Genomic DNA, 23,239 nt, shown 5'->3' with positions numbered 1-23,239 from the left:
AAGTAGAACTTTATTAACCAGGCTCCCTTGAGACTGACAAACCAACTATTTGCTCAGACATCCTTCAGACTAGTCGACTTGGAAAACTATTAACATTTGCGCATCCCTAATGCAAACCTACGATGTTGCAATTAGGCCTGAGCCAAGATGATGTGCTGTATGCTATCTGGTTGAGCCACTTCCATGCCCAATAAACTGTACAACGCAAGACTGTCAATAAAATAGCCACCTCAGGTTTGCATCTGAGAGGTAACTGAGTTTGAGACTATAATTACTGTCCTTAAACTAGTAGCAGGCTTCATTCCATCCAGACTGACTATATAACTCCATTCTTTCACATACAGTTGAAGTCAGAAGTTTACATACACTTAGGTTGAAGTCATTAAAACTCATTTTTTAATGAAATGAAAATAGAAATGTCCTCTGGTCTGATGAAACAAAAATTAATCTGTTTGACCATAATGACGATCGTTATGTTTGGAGGAATAAGAGGGAGGCTTGCAAGCCGAAGAACACCATCCCAACAGTGAAGCATGGGGGTGGAAGCATCATGTTGTGGTGATCCTTCGCTGCAGGAGGGACTGGTGCACTTAATAAAATAGATGGCATCATGAGGAAGGGAAATTATGTGGATATATTGAAGCAACATCTCAAAACCTAAGCCAGGAAGTTAAAGCTTGGTTGCAAATGGGTCCCCTAAATGGACAAGGACCCCAAGCATACTTCCAGAGTTGTGGCAAATTGGCTTAAGGACAACAAAGTCAAGGTATTGGAGTGGCCATTACAAAGCGCTGACCTCAATCCAATAGAAAATACGAGCAAGGAGGCCTACAAACCTGACTCGGTTACACTAGTTCTGTAAGGAGGAATGGGCCAAAATTCCAGCAACTTATTGTGAGAAGCTTGTGGAAGGCTACCGGAAACGTTTGACCTAAGTTAAACTATTTAAAGGCAATGCTATTAAATACTAAGTGGAAGTAAACTTCTGACACTCTGGGAATGTGATGAAGGAAATAAAAGCTGAAATAAATTATTCTCTCTATTATTCTGACTTTTCACGTTCTTAAAATAGTCATCCTAACTGACCTAAGACAGGGAACGTTTACTAGCATTAAATGTTAGGAATTGTGAAAAACTGAGTTCAAATGTATTTGGCTAAGGTGTATGTAAACTTCCCACTTCAACTGTAGGCAATGTGACATTTGAAATGCTACATAGTTCAACGCTATGGTTCCAAGTTTAGCCAACAGCTATATTAGCCCATGGTTCATGCCACCCTCCCAAGTGTCTGTATGCTTCTTGACTCTCAGGTTTCCCTTGCTGGGTATATTACCATGTGCAGCACTTATGCAATGTTTAAGTTTGTCCAATGAACAACAATATAGCATGACAGGCGTTGCTGGCAATGAAATGCTTAGGCATCAGTTCAACCTTAAAAAAAAAAGAAAAGCTAAAGAATAGGACATAAACAGATTAAGGTGAAAATAAAAATATCTAAAAATCAAAGAAATAAAATTAAAAAAAATATCAAATTAAAAATTATCAAATTACAGTATTTACAATCAAGCCTGAGAAATTAAAACTAAGTAAAAATAGCAAAAAATAGACTAAAAGTAAGCCAACATTAAGTGTATACAGGCCAGAGAAGAATAAACTTAAATTCAAACTAAATTAAATTTCCCACATTAAATCTGAAATTAACAGTAGACATGATAATGCAACAGTATACAGAGGTATGTAGTTGTAATACAGATGATAAATGTATCTATCTGTACATAGTGCAGGAGTGGTATGGCTGAAAGTGAACAGTGCAGAGTAAAGTGAACATATGCATTTGGATATATATAAATAAATACTTTGGGATCCTGTGATTGGTGCGCTTTTCTACACTGGCTTTCTACACTGCCGTAAGACACACTCTGTACTGAGTGTTTTGTCAGTGATTATTTGGGATGCTTTAACTCTGCACTTTCCCTCATACCTCTCAGTGCATGGACAGCTGATTTCTCTCCTACTCTGCTCTATGCTGGACTGTTAGAGTGCGTAACCAGATGTGGAAAGAGCAGCAAAATATTCTGTTCTTAGCCTTTCTGTAGTACCCACGAATATATATTCCATTCATTAGCGTGTGATAAATGTGGAATGAGCTGGAACCGCTGCGCCGATTCATTTTGAAACCACTTCCATGTTTACCAGCGACGTCGTTGTTTGGTCGACAAATCGTGTAACTTAAGTGACATCGTTGGTCACCTGATCCAGTGGGCCCAGTCGTGTAAACATGATCACTCAGTCAGTCAGTCACGCTAAACATGGTCCCTCACCGACATTCGTGTTTGTAGGGCTGGCCTGCTGGTCCGGTCCAGCCAAAAAGAATAGTCTCTCTCTGCTCTCTTATTACTATCTATTCACATTTTCTTTCATTCCCATGCCTCTTGTTTCATTTGTCTTATCTCACCATCACCCATTTTGCTCTTTTTCTTTATGGTTTGTCATCTTGTTTTTTTTTTTTTTTTCATCTGTGTTTAACCATGTGCCAAGAAGAGCCATGGCTATGCCAGGTTTCTTTCCATCCCAACACTACACCAGCTGATTTCACTAATTGGTCCTCCTATGTCTTGTTGAAGGTGTGCTCATTTGTGAAATCAGCTTATGTGGTTTTGGGATGGGGGAAAAAAAAAATCTCTGGGCTAGGGTTGGGCATTGAGAACTGGTTCCAAAATTCCGATTCCAAAGGAATCGTAAAGAAATTCAAATTTTGATTCTGCCTATCGGTTCCTAAATAAATTTCACTTGCGCTAAAGTTAGTTTCAGTTTCCGTGGTGGCGGCATGCAGCTTCCATAGTTTCTGCCTCTGCAAATTAAATGTGTGCCATCATGGACCAGAGCAAGCGGCAGTCGAAAATGTGGCTTCATTTTGCCTTGAAAAATGAAGGGTTGGCACAGTGCAACGCGTGTGGCAAAATTATTTCGTGCAAGGGAGGATACACAACAAATATGGCCAAACACCTTCACCTACACGGTGTACAAATTAACCAGGGTACCGTGTTTGACACGTTGCGCCGGTCTCCATCTCCAGCCTCGGCGTCCTCTTCAGCTAACCCTTTGCAAACGGCAAGCTGCACCTCATCACAGTCGGGTAAGGGAAAATTAATAATGTTTGTCTTATTCGCAACAGTGAGACATCAAACAACTTATACATGAGCAAATTGCTATAAACTGTATGCAAATACTGAAATTTGTTTTTTTTTTTCTGTGCTGAATGCTCGTGTATACAGCCTGAGAAGGCAGATATGCTAATTTTTCTAAACAACTGTTTCTGATTTAAGGAGTATAATACTTGGACATTCGGATCAGGTTGTAACTGTCTTTATTTCTTCATCTTCATGTATGAAGACAGTTGTAAATGTAAATATAAGAATGAGACATTCACATGAATGATCCGTTCTTAAATCAGAATGGCTTGTATAAAGTTTTTTTGTAAGTAACATTTTCTTCTATGAAATAAGCATGTGACCTGTTTTGACCCCGTCTCTCAAAGAACCGGAATCGAGAATCTTTAAGGACCAGAATCAGAATCGGAATCGTTAAAATCCAAACGATGCCCAACCCTACTCTGGGCATCCAGAATTCATGGAACCAGAGTTCTCTACCCCTCATTATTTTGGTGAGGGGATTCTTTAGGGACGTATGACAAGGACCTATATAAGGAGGGGCTGACCTATGTCACTGGTCCATCCAGCATTAAGTTTTGCCTGCGGTTGACAGGAAAAAACAAAATCGAACCTGCATGCACATGGCCTTTCATGGAACAGGGTTGAATAGCACTATGTCAGGGATCTGATGTTTTTCTTTCCTTAGATACACAAATGCCACTAATTTGGGAGTTTGTCTTTACAGTATCAAACAAGTACTTCTGTGTTAGAAAGCTGAGGACACTTTTACAGTAGCCCCTTTGTTTGGCAGACATAATGTTCTGTGTGCTGCATATTTGAAGGCTGAGTTGGCCCTGGGCACATTGTAGGTGAATAGCAACTGTGTTTTAATGCCATGCTAGACAGTAGACATTGGTTAACCCTGCAGAATCATACACGTAATGGTACACTTACTGTAGAAAAATGTATGCATTAAATGTGTGGGAGTTTGTCTCTGCCATGTGACAGAGAAAGAGAAGTAGTAAGCCTAAACTGCTACCCTCACTGTCTCTCTCTCTCACACACACACACACTTGCTATGCATTATCCGGACCAGTGTGTTGGAACAATATTGGATTAGTTGTAAGAAAAGAAAAGGCTTAGAAGGGTGTAATAATGATGACCTGTGGAGCCTTGAAACACGTGGATAGAAATGTAGATGAGGAGAGTGAGAACGAGAAGGAAGGGAACCGTGGTCCAAACTGACAGAGAGCGGAGTTTGCCGACAGCAGCTTGGATGATTGCATGCATAAAAACAAGGGTCTTTTGCTTTAATGTTTTTCATGGTTTTATTTTTTCCATTGGCCCCAGGGGTGCTATAGGGCGAGGCAATAATTCAATGCTATCGTTTTTCCGTCTTGCAGTTGTATTGTATTGGAATGAAACTGGGATATTGTCATATCGTGACGAACAGTTTTGCTGTCTAAGTCAATGATAGCAAAATGAGGTCTGGAAATATTTGAGGGAGTATTATTTAAAAACTATTTCTTTACATGACTCAACAGTTCAATGTGATGAGCTCCAGTTGGATTCTTTGCTTTATAAGTAGATATCATGATTATTGTGGTAATATTTTCCATATCGCCCAGCACTGGTTTTTGCACCTGTATCTAATTTTTCTGACTTGTTTTTCCACTTGATTATTATTTCTTTCTTTCTTTATTTTTTGCCCCCCCCCTTCTCTCTCCCACTCTTTCCAAATGTTCTCCTTCTCTCTGCCACACTCTCATGCAGCTCCCCAGGCTCTCTTCCTCCACTCAGTGCAGTGCCTGTGCCTACAGAGCACGTGTCGGTGGTCCTCCCTCAGAGGGAAGTGCACTCACTGTGGAGGATGTGATGTCATGACATAGTAGCTGAGCCTGTCTGTCTAAGGGGCGGGCTCCACTTGCCTCACTTTCCTATGTTGTTTATGCTAAATCGTTGTCTTCTAGCCTATATTGTTTGGCTAGGCACAAGGTGAAACTGTTTTTTGGTGATGAGAGATCTATTTTTTCCCCCTCCTTTCCTCACTGGTTAATCTGACAACAGGTGTTGTGTTGGCCTGTATGTTGCTCTTACTGTTTTTGTTCGTATATCTATCTCTTGTGTCCCTGTTGTACATTTGACATGATGATGTCCCCTTGCAGTCTATTTCGACAGTATGTGCTATGACTCACTTCTGCAACTGTGTGTATGTGTGTTTTTCTTTGTTTCAGGTACCCTAGTTGTCATGTTTATTGTTCAGAGCGGAGTTTGTCTGATCCAGGTCAGTCTGCCGGGGACAGAGATCGTCATGGCTACAACCAGGAGCAGGACTCCATGCAGAACAAGGTATGTTGAATTGTTCAAGGTATGTTGAATGGCCTCAACTCACTACATAAAGAATACCCTACAGTTGCTTTTTGCTCTATAAGAAGGTGGTAATGTACCCATTATAATATAAAACAATGCATATGGTCAATTAGCCTTATCATTCATTTCAGTGACAATGACAAATAACTGTTATTTTGACTGCACCAGTATTAGTGGGAATATTTAGTTGGTGCTTTTGTATTTGAATTCACATATAGTCACAGCTGTTCATTTCTTTGGCATTTTACAGTAAACTTTGAATATATTGTAGCGAATTTGGGGGGCAGTCCGGGAACCGCCACAGCGGGGACGCGGATGCGGACTCGGATTTCCCGCACCGCGGGTGACAACATTAACCAGTCAACTAAAGGGTCTGACCCGTTAGCCATGGGCTAACGTGTCTACTTATTCGTGTACGTTACACTACCCCCCTCCTTCGGAATAGGGCATCCCTGGCTAGACCGTCACAGCTGGGGATCCCACTCCTGACACCAATGCAGCGACTTAGTGGGGCAGCCCGGGAGCCGCCGCAGCTGGGACACGAACCCGTATCTCCTTCACCACAGGCGACAACTTTAACCAGTCGACTAATGGGTCCGACCCGTTAGCCAAGAGCTAACGTGTCTAAAGCGTAACGTACACAAATAAGTAGACACATTAGCCCTTGGCTAACGGGTTGGACCCTTTAGTCGACTGGTTAACGTTGTCGCTCGCGGTGAGGGAAATCCGAGTTCGCATCCCGGCTGTGACGGTCTGGCTGAGCTGCCCCCCAAATTCGCTACATTGGTGTCAGAATCAGGATCCCCAGCTGTGACGGTCCGGCCGGGGATGCCCTATCCCGAGGGAGGGGGGTAGTGTAACGTACACGAATGAGTAGACACGTTAGCCCTTGGCTAATGGGTCGGACCCTTTAGTTGACTGGTTAACATTGTCGCCTGTGCTGCAGGAGATACGAGTTAGCCTCCCGGCTGCGGTGGTTCCCGGGCTGCCCCCCTAATTCGCTGCAATATAATAACCTTGAATATAGCTCAGCCAATCAGAACTGTTGACTTGAAACTATCCATTTCATAAACCATGTTGTTGCCAATTTCTAAACATCCTCTGGGCTGCTCATCCTGTCATGTAAAATGGCATAGCTTTGGCATGCTAAACAATTGTAATTGGCTTGGCCACCTGTGGTAAGACTTGGCTGAAGTGTGTGATGGTCGATGGGTCATGTAGGATTGTGAGCCAGTCACTGTGAATGATCACTGAGGAGTACATGAGAGCGTTTGGTTACAAAAGCAGGTCTCTTGGTAGAGGGAGGGAGAAGTTATGAGCTGAGGATGTTACACAAGTCTTCGTTACTCCTCACTAAGACAGGAGCGGTTGAGTCAGAAACCAACATAATCAGTGTCCATACCATATATCTCCCTTCCCCAGACAAGAGATAGTCATATGTATCCCTGGGATGAACTTTGGAGCCACTGCCAACCAGCCCTGTTAAAGAGTATCGGAAACCACCCTGCTTCTATCAGTACACAGTGAGAGCAATGATCATGGTGGTGGTTGTGACATAGGCGAGGGCCAGTTGTCTGGTTCAGAGTTCACGGTTGAGTTCAAACTTTTCTTAGCACTCAGTTCTTTGCAGTCTCACTAGATGACTGAAGCAAGAGACTAATCCACCTTAGCTGGACTCTGGGCCTCTATCCCCCCCACTCAAACTAATATGTAGGGCAAGGGGTGTTGGAGGAAAGGGCAGGGTTGAGGTGGGCTGATACTGGGTGAGAGCTTGCCTTGGGTTAAGTGTTAAAATCCCTTCAGCTTTCATGAATGGACACTCGTCTCATGTATGTGTCTGTGTGTGTGTCTCTCGCTCGCTCTCTCTCTCTCTCTCTCTCTCTCTCTCTCTCTCTCTCTCTCTCTCTCTCTCTCTCTCTCTCTCTCTCTCTCGTGCCAGAGATTTAGGGAAGTGAGCGAGTGCATTTGGGTATGTGTGTACAGAAGAAGGAACATCATTGTTTGAGGTCCAGCAGCAAGCAGGCATGCCAGGGCAATTGAACAGACCTGTCAGTCTTTCAGCAGCGTGATAACAAAGTCTTTGTTTCCTCCCACTTTCTGTCAACAAATAGCCATTTCAAAACCTGAGATGCAAACTCATTTTCCCCCATTTGTTTGCTGCCGTCAGTGTGTGGTGTAGTGGTGTACTTACTAAATCCTTTCCTCGTCCTCCTTTGTGACTCTCAACGGAATTGGATTGTCTATTTACATTCAATCTAAATGTTTAACCACAGTTATTGTTGAATTTAGTCAGAGGCCTCATTCAAACTATTTTCAGGAACTTTCTCAAACATTTATAGTTTTACTACTATTACTTTCAGCTGCTCCTGTTGCCAATTATCCGCCACAGCGGATCATTCATTTCCATTTCTTCCTGTCTTCTGCATATTCCTCTGTCATACCAGCCACCTGCATATCTTCCCTCACCACATCCATAAACCTCCTCTTTGGCCTTCCTCTTTTCCTCTTCCCTTGCAGCTCCATATTCAGCATCCTTCTCCCAATATACCCAGCATCTCTCCTCCACTCATGTCCAAACCATCTCAATCTTGCCTCTCTTGCTTTGTCTCCAAACCGTCCACCTTGAGCGGTCCCTCTAATATAATCATTCCTAATCCTGTCCTCCTTCGTCACGCCCAGTGAAAATCTTAGCATCTTCAACTCTGCCACCTCCAGCTCTGCCTTCTGTCTTTTCGTCAGTGCCACTGTCTCCAAACCATATAACATAGCTGGTCTCACAACCATCTTGTAAACCTTCCCTTTAACTCTTGCTAGTACCCTACTGTTGCAAATCACTCCTGACACTCTTGTCCACCCACTCCACCCTGCCTGCACTCTTCTTCACCTCTCTCCTGCACTCCCCGTTACTTTGGACAGTTAACCCCAAGTATTCAAACTCATGCCTTCGTCACCTCCACTCCTTGCATCCTGACCATTCCACTGTCCTCCCTCTCATTCATACATAGGTATTCCGTCTTGCTCCTACTGACTTTCATTCCTCTTCTCTCCAGTGCATACCTCCACCTCTCCAGGCTCTCCTCAACCTGCACCCTACTCTCACTACAGATCACAATGTCATCTGCGAACATCATCGTCCATGGAGACTCCTGCCTGATCTTGTCCGTCAACCTGTCCATCACCATTGCAAACAAGAAAGGGCTCAGAGCCGATCCTTGATGTAATTCCACCTCCACCTTGAACCTATCTGTCATTCCAACCGCACACCTCACCATTGTCCCACTTCCCTCATACATATCCTGCACCACTCCTACATGCTTCTCTGCAACTCCCGACTTCCTCATACAATACCACACCACCTCTCTCGGCACCCTGTCGTATGCTTTCTCTAAATCTACAAAGACTCAATGTAACTCCTTCTGGCCTTCTCTATACTTCTTGATCAACATTCTCAAAGCAAACATCGCATCTGTGGTGCTCTTTTGTGGCATGAAACCATACTGCTGCTCGCTAATCGTCACCTCTCTGAACTTAGCTTCTACTACTCTTTCCCATATCTTCATGCTGTGGCTGATCAACTTTATACCTCTGTAGTTGCTACAGTTCTGCACATCGCCCTTGTTCTTGAAAATCGGTACCAGTATGCTTCTTCCCCACTCCTCAGGCATCCTTTCACTTTCCAAGATTGTGTTAAACAATCTAGTTAAAAACTCCACTGCCTTCTCTCCTAAACATCTCCATGCCTCCAAAGGTATGTCATCAGGACCAACTGCCTTTCCATTCTTCATCTTCTTCATAGCTGCCCTCACTTCCTCCTTGCTAATCCACTGAACTTCCTGATTCACTATCCCTACATCATCCAACCTTCTCTCTCTCTCATTTTCTTCATTCATCAGCCCCTCAAAGTACTCCTTCCACCTTCTCAGCACATTCTCCTCGTTTGTCAGCACATTTCCATCTCTATCCGTGATCGCCCTAACTTGTTGCACATCCTTTGCAGCTCGGTCCCTCTGTCTAGCCAATCGGTACAAGTCCTTTTCTCCTTCCTTAGTGTCTAACATATACAACTCACAATATGCCTTTTCCTTTGCCTTTGCCACCTCTCTCTTCACTTTACGCTGTGTCTCCTTGTACTCCTGTCTACTTTCTTCATCTCTCTCACTATCCCACTTCTTCTTTGCCAACCTCTTCCTCTGTATAATTTGCTGTACTTCCTCATTCCACCACCAAGTGTCTTTGTCTTCCTTCCTCTGTCCTGATGACACACCAAGTACCTTCCTAGCTGTCTCCCTCACTATTTCTGCAGTGGTTGCCCAGCCATCCGGCAGCTCTTCTCTACCACCTAGTGCCTGTCTTAACTCCTGCCTGAACGCCACACAACAGTCTTCCTTCTTCAACTTCCACCATTTGATCTTCGGCTCTGCCTTCACTCGCTTCCTCTTCTTGGTCTTCAAAGTCATCCTACAGACCACCATCCGATGCTGCCTAGCTACCTTCTCCCCTGTCACCACCTTGCAGTCTCCAATCCCTTTTAGATTGCGCCTTCTACATAAGATGTAGTCCACCTGTGTGCACTTTCCTCCACTCTTGTATGTCAGCCTGTGTTTCTTCCTCTTCTTGAAATATGTATTCACCTCAGCCATTTCCATCCTCTTCGCAAAATCCACCACCATCCACCTCCTTGGCGCACCATACCTACCCATCACCTCCTCATCACCTCTGTTCCCTTCACCAACATGTCCATTGAAGTCCACTCCAATCACCACTCTCTCCTCCTTGGGTACCCTCTCCACCACATCATCCAACTCACTCCAGAATTCTTCCTTCTCTTCCATCTCACACCCAACTTGCGGGGCATATGCACTAATAACATTCAGCTATACACCTTCGACTTCCAGCTTCATACTCATCACTCTGTCTGACACTCTCTTCACCTCCAGCACACTCGTGACATACTCTTCCTTCAGAATTACCCCTACACCATTTCTCCTCCCATTCGCACCATGGTAGAAGAGTTTGAACCCACCTCTGATACTCTTGGCCTTACTCCCCTTCCACCTGGTCTCTTGCACACACAGTATGCCTACCTTTCTTCTTTCCATCATATCAGCCAGCTCTCTCCCTTTACCAGTCATAGTGCCAACATTCAAAGTTCCGACTCTCACCTCCACACTCCTACCCTTCCTCCTCTCTTGCTACCTCTGGACATGCCTTCCCCCTCTCCTTCTCCTTTGCCCAATAGTAGCATAGTTTCCACCAGCACCCTGCTGGTTAACAGTACTGGTGGTGGGTGATGGTAACCCGGCCTCGACTGATCCGGTATGGAAATCTTATTTATGATCTGCATATTTGATTTTGCAAAGATTTTACGCCGGATGCCCTTCCTGACGCAACCCTCCCCATTTATCCGGACTTGGGACCGGCACTAAAAATGCACTGGCTTGTGCATCCTCAGTGGCTGGGTTTCAAACATTTATTTTTTTCTTATTCTTAAATGGTTTTTATTCAAGTCCATGTTTGTGTGATTGTGTGTGTGCGCACGTGCTCGAGTGTGCTTGTGTTCATATGAAGAAGATAATGTGTTGTCTTTCCCCAGGTGGTGGAAGAATGGTCGGCACACACATCGTACGATGTGGTACTTGAGACGGAGAGGGCATCAGCACTAGAGCTGCTGCCACCACCCAAAACACATCATGAAAATAATGAACAGGTAACACACACAGTGGCGCTGTATGGGGGTGGGATCAGGGGCCTTTAAATATTAGAATATAAGATCTATAATGTTTTATTAATATACGTGATATTTTTTCATGGGACCCAACCTGGTGGCCAGGGCTCGAAATTAACTTTTTTCCTCAGTGTCCCACAACTGTCCCGAATTCTACTTTGTATTGTCCCGGATATAACCAACAGTGTCCCAAATTTTAATTCTTGTCGTCGCCCTCCCAATTATGCAGAATACATATAATTTGATCCTTTTTTGTCACTTAATCATCACACCATGGACTCTGGTCCACCATATAAGTTTAAAATACTTATTCTTTTATTAAACATATGAATATTAGTTTCTGGAGTTTCGGGAGTCGGCAGTCGTTTCGGGAGTCGGCAGTATTGGGGCTTGCATCAGGGGGCTGTTTATTCAACCACCTCAGCATTTCTTTCTTCTTCTTCTTTTAACTGTTATTGATGAGGGTCTATCGCTCTGGCTCTATGAATGTTGCATTGGCGCGAGTCAAGCAGCAGCCACTGGCAGAGTGGATGACGTAGAATGCATTCTATGATTTGCACGAACAGGCGATTGACTGCCCTATCGTGAGGTGCCGCAAGAACGTAAGCCTTCTGTAGTTTCACTGTTCACACGTTTTTATTAAATTATTCAAACGACAAAGTAACGTCTAGATACTCATAATTAATGACTTTGCAAATAACACCTATTTCGAAGTTTACTTTGACATTTTTTTTCACTGTCCTGGAATTGTCCCAGACAAAATATATTTGTGTCCCAGTAGGATTTTTTTATGGTCCCCGGGACATTGGGACATCATTAATTTCGAGCCCTGGCTAGGGGCACCCCTGAACACATGCAAACAAACCTAAAGCTATCAATGCCTCTGTAGATATCCACCAAAGATCTAAATGTACACATGGAAAGCTTTATTGCTCATCAAATAATTTCCCTACGGGGATCATTAAAGTATATCCACAAAAAAAATATTCTGTATATATATGGAACTTGTCTCTGTGTGATGGTGACATGAAAAATACAAATGGCACATTTTTGAAGTAGATGGAAGGGTGTTGTAGTGTTAAGAATATTTAGAGAAGAGTATTAAAAGTGTGATTCTACATTTATGTATGTAAGAATGTGAAGGGGAATAATGAACTAATGAAGCATAAATACTAGGGATGCATCAATACCCGATACTCGTATCATGTACTCGTAGTTGTACTCGTAAAACTACTCTGATACAATTGCGCCCGATACCCAGCTAGACAATTCCTACTGAAAATGTGAAAAGTGAGCAGCGCATTTTCTTACCATTCGTATGGGAAGAGGAGGAGATGGAGCCAGATAGATGATGCGGGGCGATGGCTGAGAAGCAGACGAACACTTCGATGTTTAATTTGTCCAAACGACGCAAGAAATGACAGTTACAAGCATGTGTAATTTGGATGAGTGTGCAGACAGTATGGACACGGCGCGTCACGTAGGCGGGGCAGAGCAGGGTTTTTTTACTTGCTAAACTACGACTGTATTGTATCCAGCCATGTTTTCTGCTTCAACAGGTAAAAACTATATAGAACTGTGTAAAAAATAAAGTGCAATCTGTTTGAAAATGATTAAAATAAATACCTCATTGTTCAAGAGGCAATGCGATGCAGTAATGCAACCTTGTGGGTTTTTTTCCCCATTGGACATTAAAATAAATCAATCAAATCAATGTGTATTTATGATCCTGTAGTTAAAACAATCTAGTTCTAGTACCAGTTAATATAGCCTACACTTCCAAACCCTGCATAACCAACTGCATTATCACTTGGTGAAACTCAATATGCATGCAAAAATTTAGAAAGCCAAAAAGAAAGCCACTTTATTTTTGTCATTGTATTCTTACCATGAATTGTATTCTTACAACAAATTTGTTCTCTGCATTTAACCCATCCTATTGTATAGAAGCAGTGGGCAGCTGCAGCTCCCAGGGACAAACTCCAGTTCTTCTTTCCATTGTTCTTTTCAAATTTCCTCAAAAAACATGGCTGACATACAACCACATGCAACACAGATGCAGTCAGTGCCATGTTTGTCCAGGAAAACAATATTGAATGTTAAAATTTTAGCAACAGCATGATGTTGTGTATTTAATTTGATACAGTCAGAATGTGAGGAACATCTGATGAAAACAAGATGTTTTCAAAGTCATTGTTAGAGCTGTAATGGTATTATTAAGTACTCATATTGGTAATCTTGGTATTTGCAAGTATCCAAATGTAAGTACTTGTACTTAATCTGAAAAAAAAAATTGGTATCAATGCATCCCTAGTAAATAGCTCTGCAGCAAGTGTAAGTGCCTAAGCAGTGACATTGTCCATCAAATAGGGTTTATTTGGTTCATTGGTTGATGAATTATCCTTAGATGTGAATGCTGTTTTCTCTCTCTCTAGACTGTGAATCCAAAGGAGGCTGGATTGGAGGAGGTCTTTCTGGACCCAGAGACTGATCCTGTACCTGCTGCTCCTGAGCCAGAACCCCAAACAAACCCTGGGGCTGAGCTGCTCCCCCAGACTGACGGCCAGGATCAGGACCTGGACTGGCCAGCTCCTGACTCATTCACCTCCACTCCTGCTCCCATCCCAGCCCAGGGCCAGGCCTTCACAGATCCCCCTGCTTTGGCTCCAGCCCCAGAGATCCCACATGGTGATGTTCCTGCTCCAGAGCCCATCCCGGACTCAGCCCCTGCCCTCTCCGCAGATGAAACCCGACACAAACCTACCTCACACAGTGCCAGCCCAGCCCACACAGGGTAAGTGCAGAGCTGTTTCCCCAGACCGAGGCACCTGGGTCTTTGGGGAGAGGTTTATATGTACTGACAAAGTCACGTAACCCAACCAATAACGAAAGATGTTTTTGTGTTGATGTATGCTCAGTAATCCAGGTAAGAAAATCAAAGTTTGAATCAGTTCATCCTTCTTTGAAAGATGTTTTTATACACTAGAAGTGTCTCATCCTCATTTGATGGTCAGAGCCATCTTCAACCAACTCCATGGCCATAACAATATCAGTAAACATTTCTTAGGAAACAGTTAGCATTCAAATGTAATTAATTGTTCTCGATAAACTTGCAGCTTTATTTATTTATTTATTTATTCTTATAAATTTGTACTTTTTTTCATTTTATGTTTACTGAGTTAATTGATTTACAGAGATGAAGAGATTTAAAACCTGGGGGTGAAAAAGAAGAAGATTTGGTCTAGTATCTTGAAAGCGGCTTTATTCGACATTGTATTCTTACAACGAATTGTATTCTCACAACGAATTTGTTCTCTGCATTTAACCCATCCTATTGTATAGGAGCAGTGGGCAGCTGCAGCACCTGCGGACCAATTCCAGTTCTTCTTTTCATTGCCTTGGTCAGGGGCACAGACAGGAGTATTACCTCTTGTCTAGTGTCTTAGTCATCTGCCTAAACTTTCTCATGTCACCGTTAATTGAAATGGTTAGCAACTAACGCAGTTGTATAATGGCATTATCACTTTCACATAAGGACTCTCCCCTCAATGTAAGTTTTTGGACTTTTCATATCCACACTTGTGGGAAACCTTTAAGAAGAATGTGCCCACGGCTGCGACTTAACTCTGAAAATGGCTGTCATCATTGAGACATTTTAATTATCAGTTCAAGCCCTACTCCTCCATCTCTCTACTCCTCCTCTCGTCTCCTCTCTCCATCTTATTTGTTTTTCTTCCTGTGTTTGTATCTGACTGCACCCCCATCCCATTATTCCTCAACTGTCATTCCTCTCTCTCTATCTCCCTCTTTGTCTGTCTATCTCCCTCTCCGTCTGTCTGTCTGTCTGTCTGTCTGTCTGTCGCTCTTACTCGCTCTCTCTCACCCAAACTCAGTGTAAGCAGCTGTGGTAAACAGCTTGTCCTTTTTTTCCCTCAGTGCATTGTGGGTTGCCAGTGCTGGAGATGAAACCCCAGCAGACAGCTTTGTCTCTGCTGAGCTCTGTGACTCGCAGTGTGGGGTCATTACCCCCAAACTGGCAACCTGTGAAAACCCGCCTTTTGGCAGCCCTCTCCTCAGGTGAGTTATGGACGTCCCCCTCCAAAACCAATCAGAATAAAAACAGATGTTCAAGGTAACAAGCCATGCCTCTTCGCTGCGTGCATCTTTCGCCCACTGGCCATGCTCCTACTCCTCCTCCTCCTTTTTTTAATTACTTTTTTGTCACGTTGCTCACTCAAAATCAAGGTCTACCTTTTGACTGAGTCCAATGAAATTAATAAATACTTTATTCTCTTTTTTTGTTTGGCATCTGTTGATTTATACTGTATACTCGTTCATAATTTGACCTCCCCTCCTCTCCATCGTCATCTCCTACCCTTTCCTCTCTGTCCTCTCTCCATCTCCATGTCCTTCTCTCTGTGCTGCAGTGTGGAAGTAGCTGACATAGAGAGCCCCCAGCCTGAGGAAGGCCAGGCCTCCGGATCAGAAGCAGAGCTGCAGTCCTCTCTGGGCCCAGTGGACCAGGAGCTGCGGCAGAAGAAGGACCATGGGCTGTCAGATATGGACAAGGTGGACAACACCACCCAAAGCTACCAAGAACAGCAGGTCAGCAGCTTGGGGCTGAATAGAAATGATATTTCTATACATTATATGTGTGTATATATATGTGTGTGTGTGTGTGTGTGTGTGTGTGTATGTATATATATATATATATATATATATATATATATATATATATATATACACACACTACCGTTCAAAAGTTTGGGATCACCCAAACAATTTTGTGTTTTCCATGAAAAGTCACACTTATTACCACCATATGTTGTGAAATGAATAGAAAATAGAGTCAAGACATTGACAAGGTTAGAAATAATGATTTGTATTTGAAATAAGATTTTTTTTACATCAAACTTTGCTTTCGTCAAAGAATCCTCCATTTGCAGCAATTACAGCATTGCAGACCTTTGGCATTCTAGCTGTTAATTTGTTGAGGTAATCTGGAGAAATTGCACCCCACGCTTCCAGAAGCAGCTCCCACAAGTTGGATTGGTTGGATGGGCACTTCTTTGAGCAGATTGAGTTTCTGGAGCATCACATTTGTGGGGTCAATTAAACGCTCAAAATGGCCAGAAAAAGAGAACTTTCATCTGAAACTCGACAGTCTATTCTTGTTCTTAGAAATGAAGGCTATTCCATGCGAGAAATTGCTAAGAAATTGAAGATTTCCTACACCGGTGTGTACTACTCCCTTCAGAGGACAGCACAAACAGGCTCTAACCAGAGTAGAAAAAGAAGTGGGAGGCCGCGTTGCACAACTGAGCAAGAAGATAAGTACATTAGAGTCTCTAGTTTGAGAAACAGACGCCTCACAGGTCCCCAACTGGCATCTTCATTAAATAGTACCTGTTAGAGCCTGTTTGTGCTGTCCTCTGAAGGGAGTAGTACACACCGGTGTAGGAAATCTTCAATTTCTTAGCAATTTCTCGCATGGAATAGCCTTCATTTCTAAGAACAAGAATAGACTGTCGAGTTTCAGATGAAAGTTCTCTTTTTCTGGCCATTTTGAGCGTTTAATTGACCCCACAAATGTGATGCTCCAGAAACTCAATCTGCTCAAAGAAGTGCCCATCCAACCAATCCAACTTGTGGGAGCTGCTTCTGGAAGCGTGGGGTGCAATTTCTCCAGATTACCTCAACAAATTAACAGCTAGAATGCCAAAGGTCTGCAATGCTGTAATTGCTGCAAATGGAGGATTCTTTGACGAAAGCAAAGTTTGATGTAAAAAAAATCTTATTTCAAATACAAATCATTATTTCTAACCTTGTCAATGTCTTGACTCTATTTTCTATTCATTTCACAACATATGGTGGTGAATAAGTGTGACTTTTCATGGAAAACACGAAATTGTTTGGGTGATCCCAAACTTTTGAACGGTAGTATATATATATATATATATATATATATATATATATATATATATATATATATATATATTAATCTTCAGCCACTTCTGCGGGGTTGGGTCGTGGTGGCAGCAAGTTAAGTAGGGTACTCCAGACACCCCTCTCCCCAGCAACGCCCTCCAGCTCCTCATGGGGGATCCCAAGGCGTTCCCAGGCCAGATTTGACATGTAGTACCTCCAGGGAGTTCTGGGTCTACCCCGTGGTCTCCTCCCAGTTGGTCGTGCCCAGTAAACCTCCAAAGGGAGGCGCCCAGGAGGCATCCTAATCAGATGCTCGAACCACCTCGACTGGCTCCTTTCGATGCGAAGGAGCAGTGGCTCGACTCCGAGCTCCCTCCGGATGTCTGAGCTCCTGACCCTATCTGTAAGGCTGAGCCCAGACACCTTATGGAGGAAACTAATTTCAGCTGCTTGTATCCATGATTTCACCCTTTCGGTCATTACCCAAAGCTCGTGACCATAGGTGAGGGTTGAAACGAAGATTGACTGGTAAATTGAGAGCTTTGCCTTCCGGCTCAGCTCCCTCTTCACCACAACGGTCAGGTACAACGTCCGCATTACTGCTGATGCTGCACCAATCTGCCTGTCAGTCTCCCACTCCATCCTGCCCTCACTCGTGAACAAGACCCCGAGATACTTGAACTCCTTCATTTGAGGCAACAACTCATCTCCAACTCAGGGGGAGCACTCCCCCATTTTCCGGTGGAGAACCATGGGTCTCACACTTGGAGGTGCTGACTCTCATCCCTGCCATTTCATACTCAGCTGCAAACCGCCCCAGTGCGCGCTGGAGGTTGAGCTCTGATGAAGCCAACAAAACCACGTCATCTGCAAAGAGCAGAGATGCAATTCTGAGGTTCCCAAAATGGACACACTCCTCACCTTGGCAGCACCTTGAGATCCTGTCCATAAATATCACAAACAGAATCAGAGACAAGAGACAACCTTGGCGGAGTCAGACACCCACCGAAAACGTGTTTGACTTTGTGCTGAGAATGCGAACACAGCTCTCACTTTGGTTATACAAGGACTGGATGGCTTGTAGCAACTGCCCCGGAAACCCATACTCCCGCAGTACCCCCCACAGAATGCCCCGGGGTACACGGTCGTAAGCCTTCTCCAAGTCCACAAAACACATGAATACTGGCTGGTCAAAGTCCCATGCCCCCCTCAGCACTTCCGCAAGGGTTAAGAATTGGTCCGTTGTTCCATGGCCAGGATGGAATCCGCATTGTTCCTCCTGGATCTGAGGTTCGACAGTCAGAATCAGAATACTTTATTCATCCCTGAGGGGAAATGGGGTTCTATTGCAGACACTCCTGCTCTAATAACTAAAACCTAACAAGATACAAGATAAGAAAATAGAAACAGAAACAAATAGAAATAAAGCTAAAATGAGAAATAGAAATAAGAACAAAATATATCAACAAGCATGGTGCACATAACATCTTAGCTATACTGCACTACCACAGCACATAACAAGCAGCACAAACAAAACCTGACAGGGCCAGTTCAATGACCATTAACTCATAGTGTCTGACAGTCTGAGTCTGAATCTAAAGTTTGATGGCAGGAATGATCTCCTGTGGCGCTCTGTGGTGCTTTTTGGCAGAATGAGTCTATTACTGAAGTACTACTGTGCCCAACCAGCACGTCATGGAGTGGGTGGGAGACAGTGTTCATGATGGCATGTAATTTCAACAACGTCCTCTTAGAAACCGCCCCCAGAGAATCCAGTTCCACCCCCACAATGTCGTCGGCCTTGTGGATAAGTTTATTGAGCTTGTTTGCATCCGCTACCCTCAACCTGCTGCCCCAACACACAACAGCAAACAGGAGGACACTGGCCACCACAGACTCGTACCACATCCTGAGCATTGTCTGTCAGATGTTGAAGGACCTAAGCCTCCTCAAAAAGTAGAGACGGCTCTGTCCCTTCTTGTAGAGGGCATCAGTGTTCTTAGCCCAGTCCAGTTTATTGTCTGTATACACCCACAGGTACTTGTAGTATTCCACAGTGTCCACACTGACCCAATCGCGGTCAGAGCCTCCTTTCCAGCACCCTAGAGCAGACTTTCCCAGGGCAGCTGAGCAATGTGATGCCCCGATAACTGGAGCACACCCTCCGGTCCCCCTTGTTAAATATATATATAATCCATTGATTTAAGTAAATTCTTTGAGACAGTACAAGCCTGTTTCATGCCATAAGCAATCATCAGCTGTCAATAAAGTTAGAAGATAGGGAGAGGTGCCTATATTCAAAAATTCAAAAACACGTGATCGCTAACAGTCCAGTAGGGTGGGGTGGGTGGTGGGGGTTGGTATTTGTCTATTGGCATGATTAATTTCTAATTACAATACAAAATAGATGCTTATGTCTGTCTGCAATTGCTGGTCAATTCATTCCTGTTATTAAATGTGGACATTTCTGGTTTGCAAATGATAAAATAATTTTCAGTTAGACATAGATTGCACATTTTACTACTGGTTGAATATGCTTTGTTTTTTGAGAGGATTTTCCAGGTGGTTGAATAATTAATGTTTCTGTTCGCCAATGACCAAATACATGTGTGCATTAAATCTCTTTTTGAACATTCCCTCTGTTAGACCGACGTATGTCTCTATTTTGCCATTGTCATTTCTCGTCACTGTAGCTTGGTAGATAACTCCTTTTGTCTGGCATTTTCTTTCGAGTGGGCATGAGTCCTTCACATGGCAGTTGCAGTTGGGGGAGTTTGTTTGTGATGAAGATGTCATTGATTTGTTCATGATTCTTGTGTTGTGGGATGATATTATTTGTTGAATGTTAGGCATGCAGCTGTAACTAATTTTGATGGTGTTCTTATTGAATATCTTCCTCAGTTGACGGTCTGGGGTAAAGCACTTATCCAAAAGTTCAAAAAAGTGCTTACTGATGTTTGTGGACACGGTATCACAGGGAACATTCAAAAAGAGGTTTAATGCACACATGTAGCTTTAGAAACAACAGTTTAAAGAATGTAACATCTTTAAGCTGTTATATTTGGTCATTGGTGGACAGAAACATGAATTATTCAGCCACCTGGAAAATCCTCTCAAAAAACAAAGCATACTCAACCAGTAGTAAAATTGTTGTCAAATTTTTAATGTAGGCACCTCTACCTTCCCCATTGGATTTCGTGCACGTGATGTGCATGACGAGGCAGTGAATGATATGTTCTTTCCCATGTAACTTTATTGACAGCTGATGATTGCTTATGGCATGAAACAGGCTGTACTGTTTAATAAAGAATGTACTTGAATCACTGGATTATCTTGCTCCTTATTTTTTTTAGCACTTTTCCCATCGTTGAGTGTTTCTTTTAACAAAGTTTTATATACTATATAAAGATAGATGTAGGAGAAAAAACTTTAATACATAGCAGAACAAGCTTGTTTCGTGCGTCATGCACTCAATCAGCTGCCAATGTGGTTAAACAACAAAGAAAAAACATACACAGTCAATAAATACTACGTTGCCCCACGTTACACCCCTATTTACGGTGCATAGCAACGGAGCAATGGAGTAGGGGTTGGGGTTCTTTAGAAAAAGCAAGGACTTAAAGGCACTGTTGAAATACATTTAAAATATAACAAGGCAACATCCAATGGGGTACTTTATGTATATCATATAGTGGAATGGTGCTGGAGCACAGTTGGAAGAGCAGACAGTTAGAATATAAAAATATAACATCTAATAAATATCACATGCTATTATCCAATGAAGGGGGGAATAATAAAGACATTGTTTTATTTGTAATTGCAAAGCAGATATTTTTTTCTGTGTCTACAGCTGGTGGCCAACTCATTTCTACTGTTCAAGGTAGACATATCAGGCTTGCAAATAATAAAATACTTCTCTGCCAAGCATAGGTTACATCTTTTGCTATTAATTGAATATGTATTGCTCTCCGTGAGGATGTTCCATGAAATAGAGTAATTAATATTCTTGTCCACCAATGACCAAATGTGGCGGCTTAAGGCTGTTGCATTTCCTGCATGCTCATTCCTGAAGCTACTCATATGGGCATTAAACCTAATTTTAAAAGGGCCCTCTGTTAGTCCAACGTAAGTGTCCACTTTGCAGTTGTCTTCTCCTGTCACTGATGCCTGGTAGATGACTCCCTCTGTCTGGCATTTTCCTTCAAGGGAACACGATGCCTTAGCATGGCAGTTGCAGTTGGTGGTGTTTGGCTGCGTTGAGGGGGTTTGTGCCTTGGTTATGATGCTTGTGTTGATTTGGCATGCAGCTGTAGCTAATTTTGACTGTGTTCCTGTTGAATATTTTTCTCAGTTGATGGTCTGGGGTAAAGCACTCATCCAAAAGATTGAAAAATAGTTTTCCAATATTAGAGGCCATGGTGTCACTGTGGGGAGGATTATACCATGTGAAGTTTCGCCTTCTGCTGCATTTTTTATTTGTTGCTGGCTGTTGCTAATTGATGGTGGGTTGTACTTAAGCCTGAAATTATATCTACTTTTTTGTAAGGCTTCGTGATATGGGGGGGCGGGGGCTGCTTAATTAAAGATGGCTTCGCTGCATGATAAACATGAGAGTGTCTTATTTATGCTCACTAGGATATTTTTCAAGATACGAGGGTGGATGATTGCTTTCTTGATGGATGTATTGCAGTGTATTTTTGGGCTTCATGGATGGCCTGTATGTGCCATTTCTAAGGTCTAATGAGATGTCAAAGAAATCTATTTGGTTTTTGTTAGCCTCATTTGAAAATTTTACCCCTTTGCTTGCGAATATACTACACATTTTCTTTTTTATTCTCTCAACTTCTCTTGCCGGTTTGTTGCAGACTGCCAGCCCGTTGTCTCTATACAGCCTGATGTTGATGTCTAGGACCTCTAGTTGGGACAATAAGTACAAGCACACTAGCTCACAAGTCTCTGCCCCATCAAAGCTGCCCATGGTCACATCAGATTTACTGCTACCTACCGTAAATTCGACATGACCATGGGCAGCTTCGACGGGGCAGAGACTTGGGGATCAATAGAGTATATTAAATCATAATGGCATGACTTGGGGGTTTACACTTGACGCTAGACATCATCTTCACATAATGCTAATTCTGTCTTTGATATAATTGTCACCTGTGCTACCCCCCCCCCCCATTTATCTTTGCTCTGGGGATGGAAGAGAGGGAAAGAGGGAGGGGATGCATATGCTTGACTGTTTGTTTGTGTCATGTTTTAAATAATTGCAAAACCCAATAAATAGATTTAAAAAATTCTATATGTTTACATTTCTTAGCATGGAGTCAATTACAGTGTGCAACAACAAAGGTAGATTTTTTTTTAACATTTTTAAGACTATTTTAATGAACTCTAATCTCTAGCAGCTTGTAAGTGCCATGTGACAAATCCAATGCTTAAAATATTTTTTCTGTATTTGCACTATTGCATATATTTATAAATGATAGACAATAATAGAAGAACTGAAAGAACAATACATTTAGAAGAGTTGATTCAGAAAGTTCTTAAAGATGAGCAGAAAGCAGCAAAGTCTGCTGCAAGGTTTCAGTGCATGGTCAGGTGCAGACATTTACATGTGAGATGAAAGCGCTGATTATAATCAGCGCTTTCATCTCACGTGTAAATTTTATATAATAACTAATTAGTTATTATATGCATGTGTGCATATGGACTTGTAGCCATTTGAGCAAAGAGCCTCCACATATGGTAAGACATCCTCTACTAGGATGGATAGAACATGAAAAGTCAAGGAAATTAGTTTATGAATCTTAATGGGTTGTACATAATTAAGGCCAAAGGTCTCATCGGTTTTTTGCTTTGGACAGATTTGTATATCTTGTCTGTGTTAGGTCCAAAATCTACCCACCACTCTGTCTGACTGGGTATTTACATAAGAGGCTTTTTGAGTTGGTGGCTTTACAGGCTCAGACTCTTCTGGGCTCTAACAACGTGCTTACATAATTCATCAAATATTATCCACAGCTCACTGGCTGCATCTGAATGCCTTAGAGGCCACAGCCTA

The 23,239-nt window shown here is 42.8% G+C and overlaps 1 protein-coding gene across 5 annotated transcripts in view; it reads left to right on the top strand.

The window, feature by feature from the left end:
• suco (SUN domain containing ossification factor) overlaps positions 1 to 23,239 on the top strand; it is a 101,560-nt gene that overhangs the window by 43,312 nt on the left and 35,009 nt on the right. For 4 of the 5 annotated variants that reach the window (XM_056276539.1, XM_056276540.1, XM_056276538.1 and 1 more), the window contains exons 2-5: positions 5,387 to 5,501; positions 11,116 to 11,229; positions 13,683 to 14,041; positions 15,675 to 15,852. In XM_056276539.1, the coding sequence (XP_056132514.1) occupies positions 5,387 to 5,501; positions 11,116 to 11,229; positions 13,683 to 14,041; positions 15,675 to 15,852 (766 nt within the window). Of the gene's footprint in view, positions 1 to 5,386; positions 5,502 to 8,719; positions 8,740 to 11,115; positions 11,230 to 13,682; positions 14,042 to 15,674; positions 15,853 to 23,239 lie in introns of those variants that run through there. The other variant, XM_056276542.1, reaches the window with a different exon arrangement.

Source organism: Lampris incognitus, chromosome 3 (assembly GCF_029633865.1).
Source record: "Lampris incognitus isolate fLamInc1 chromosome 3, fLamInc1.hap2, whole genome shotgun sequence".
Classification (NCBI taxonomy): Eukaryota; Metazoa; Chordata; class Actinopteri; order Lampriformes; family Lampridae; genus Lampris; species Lampris incognitus.
The sequence above is the reverse complement of the archived record's forward strand: the minus strand, read 5'-3'. Positions and strand labels throughout refer to the sequence as shown.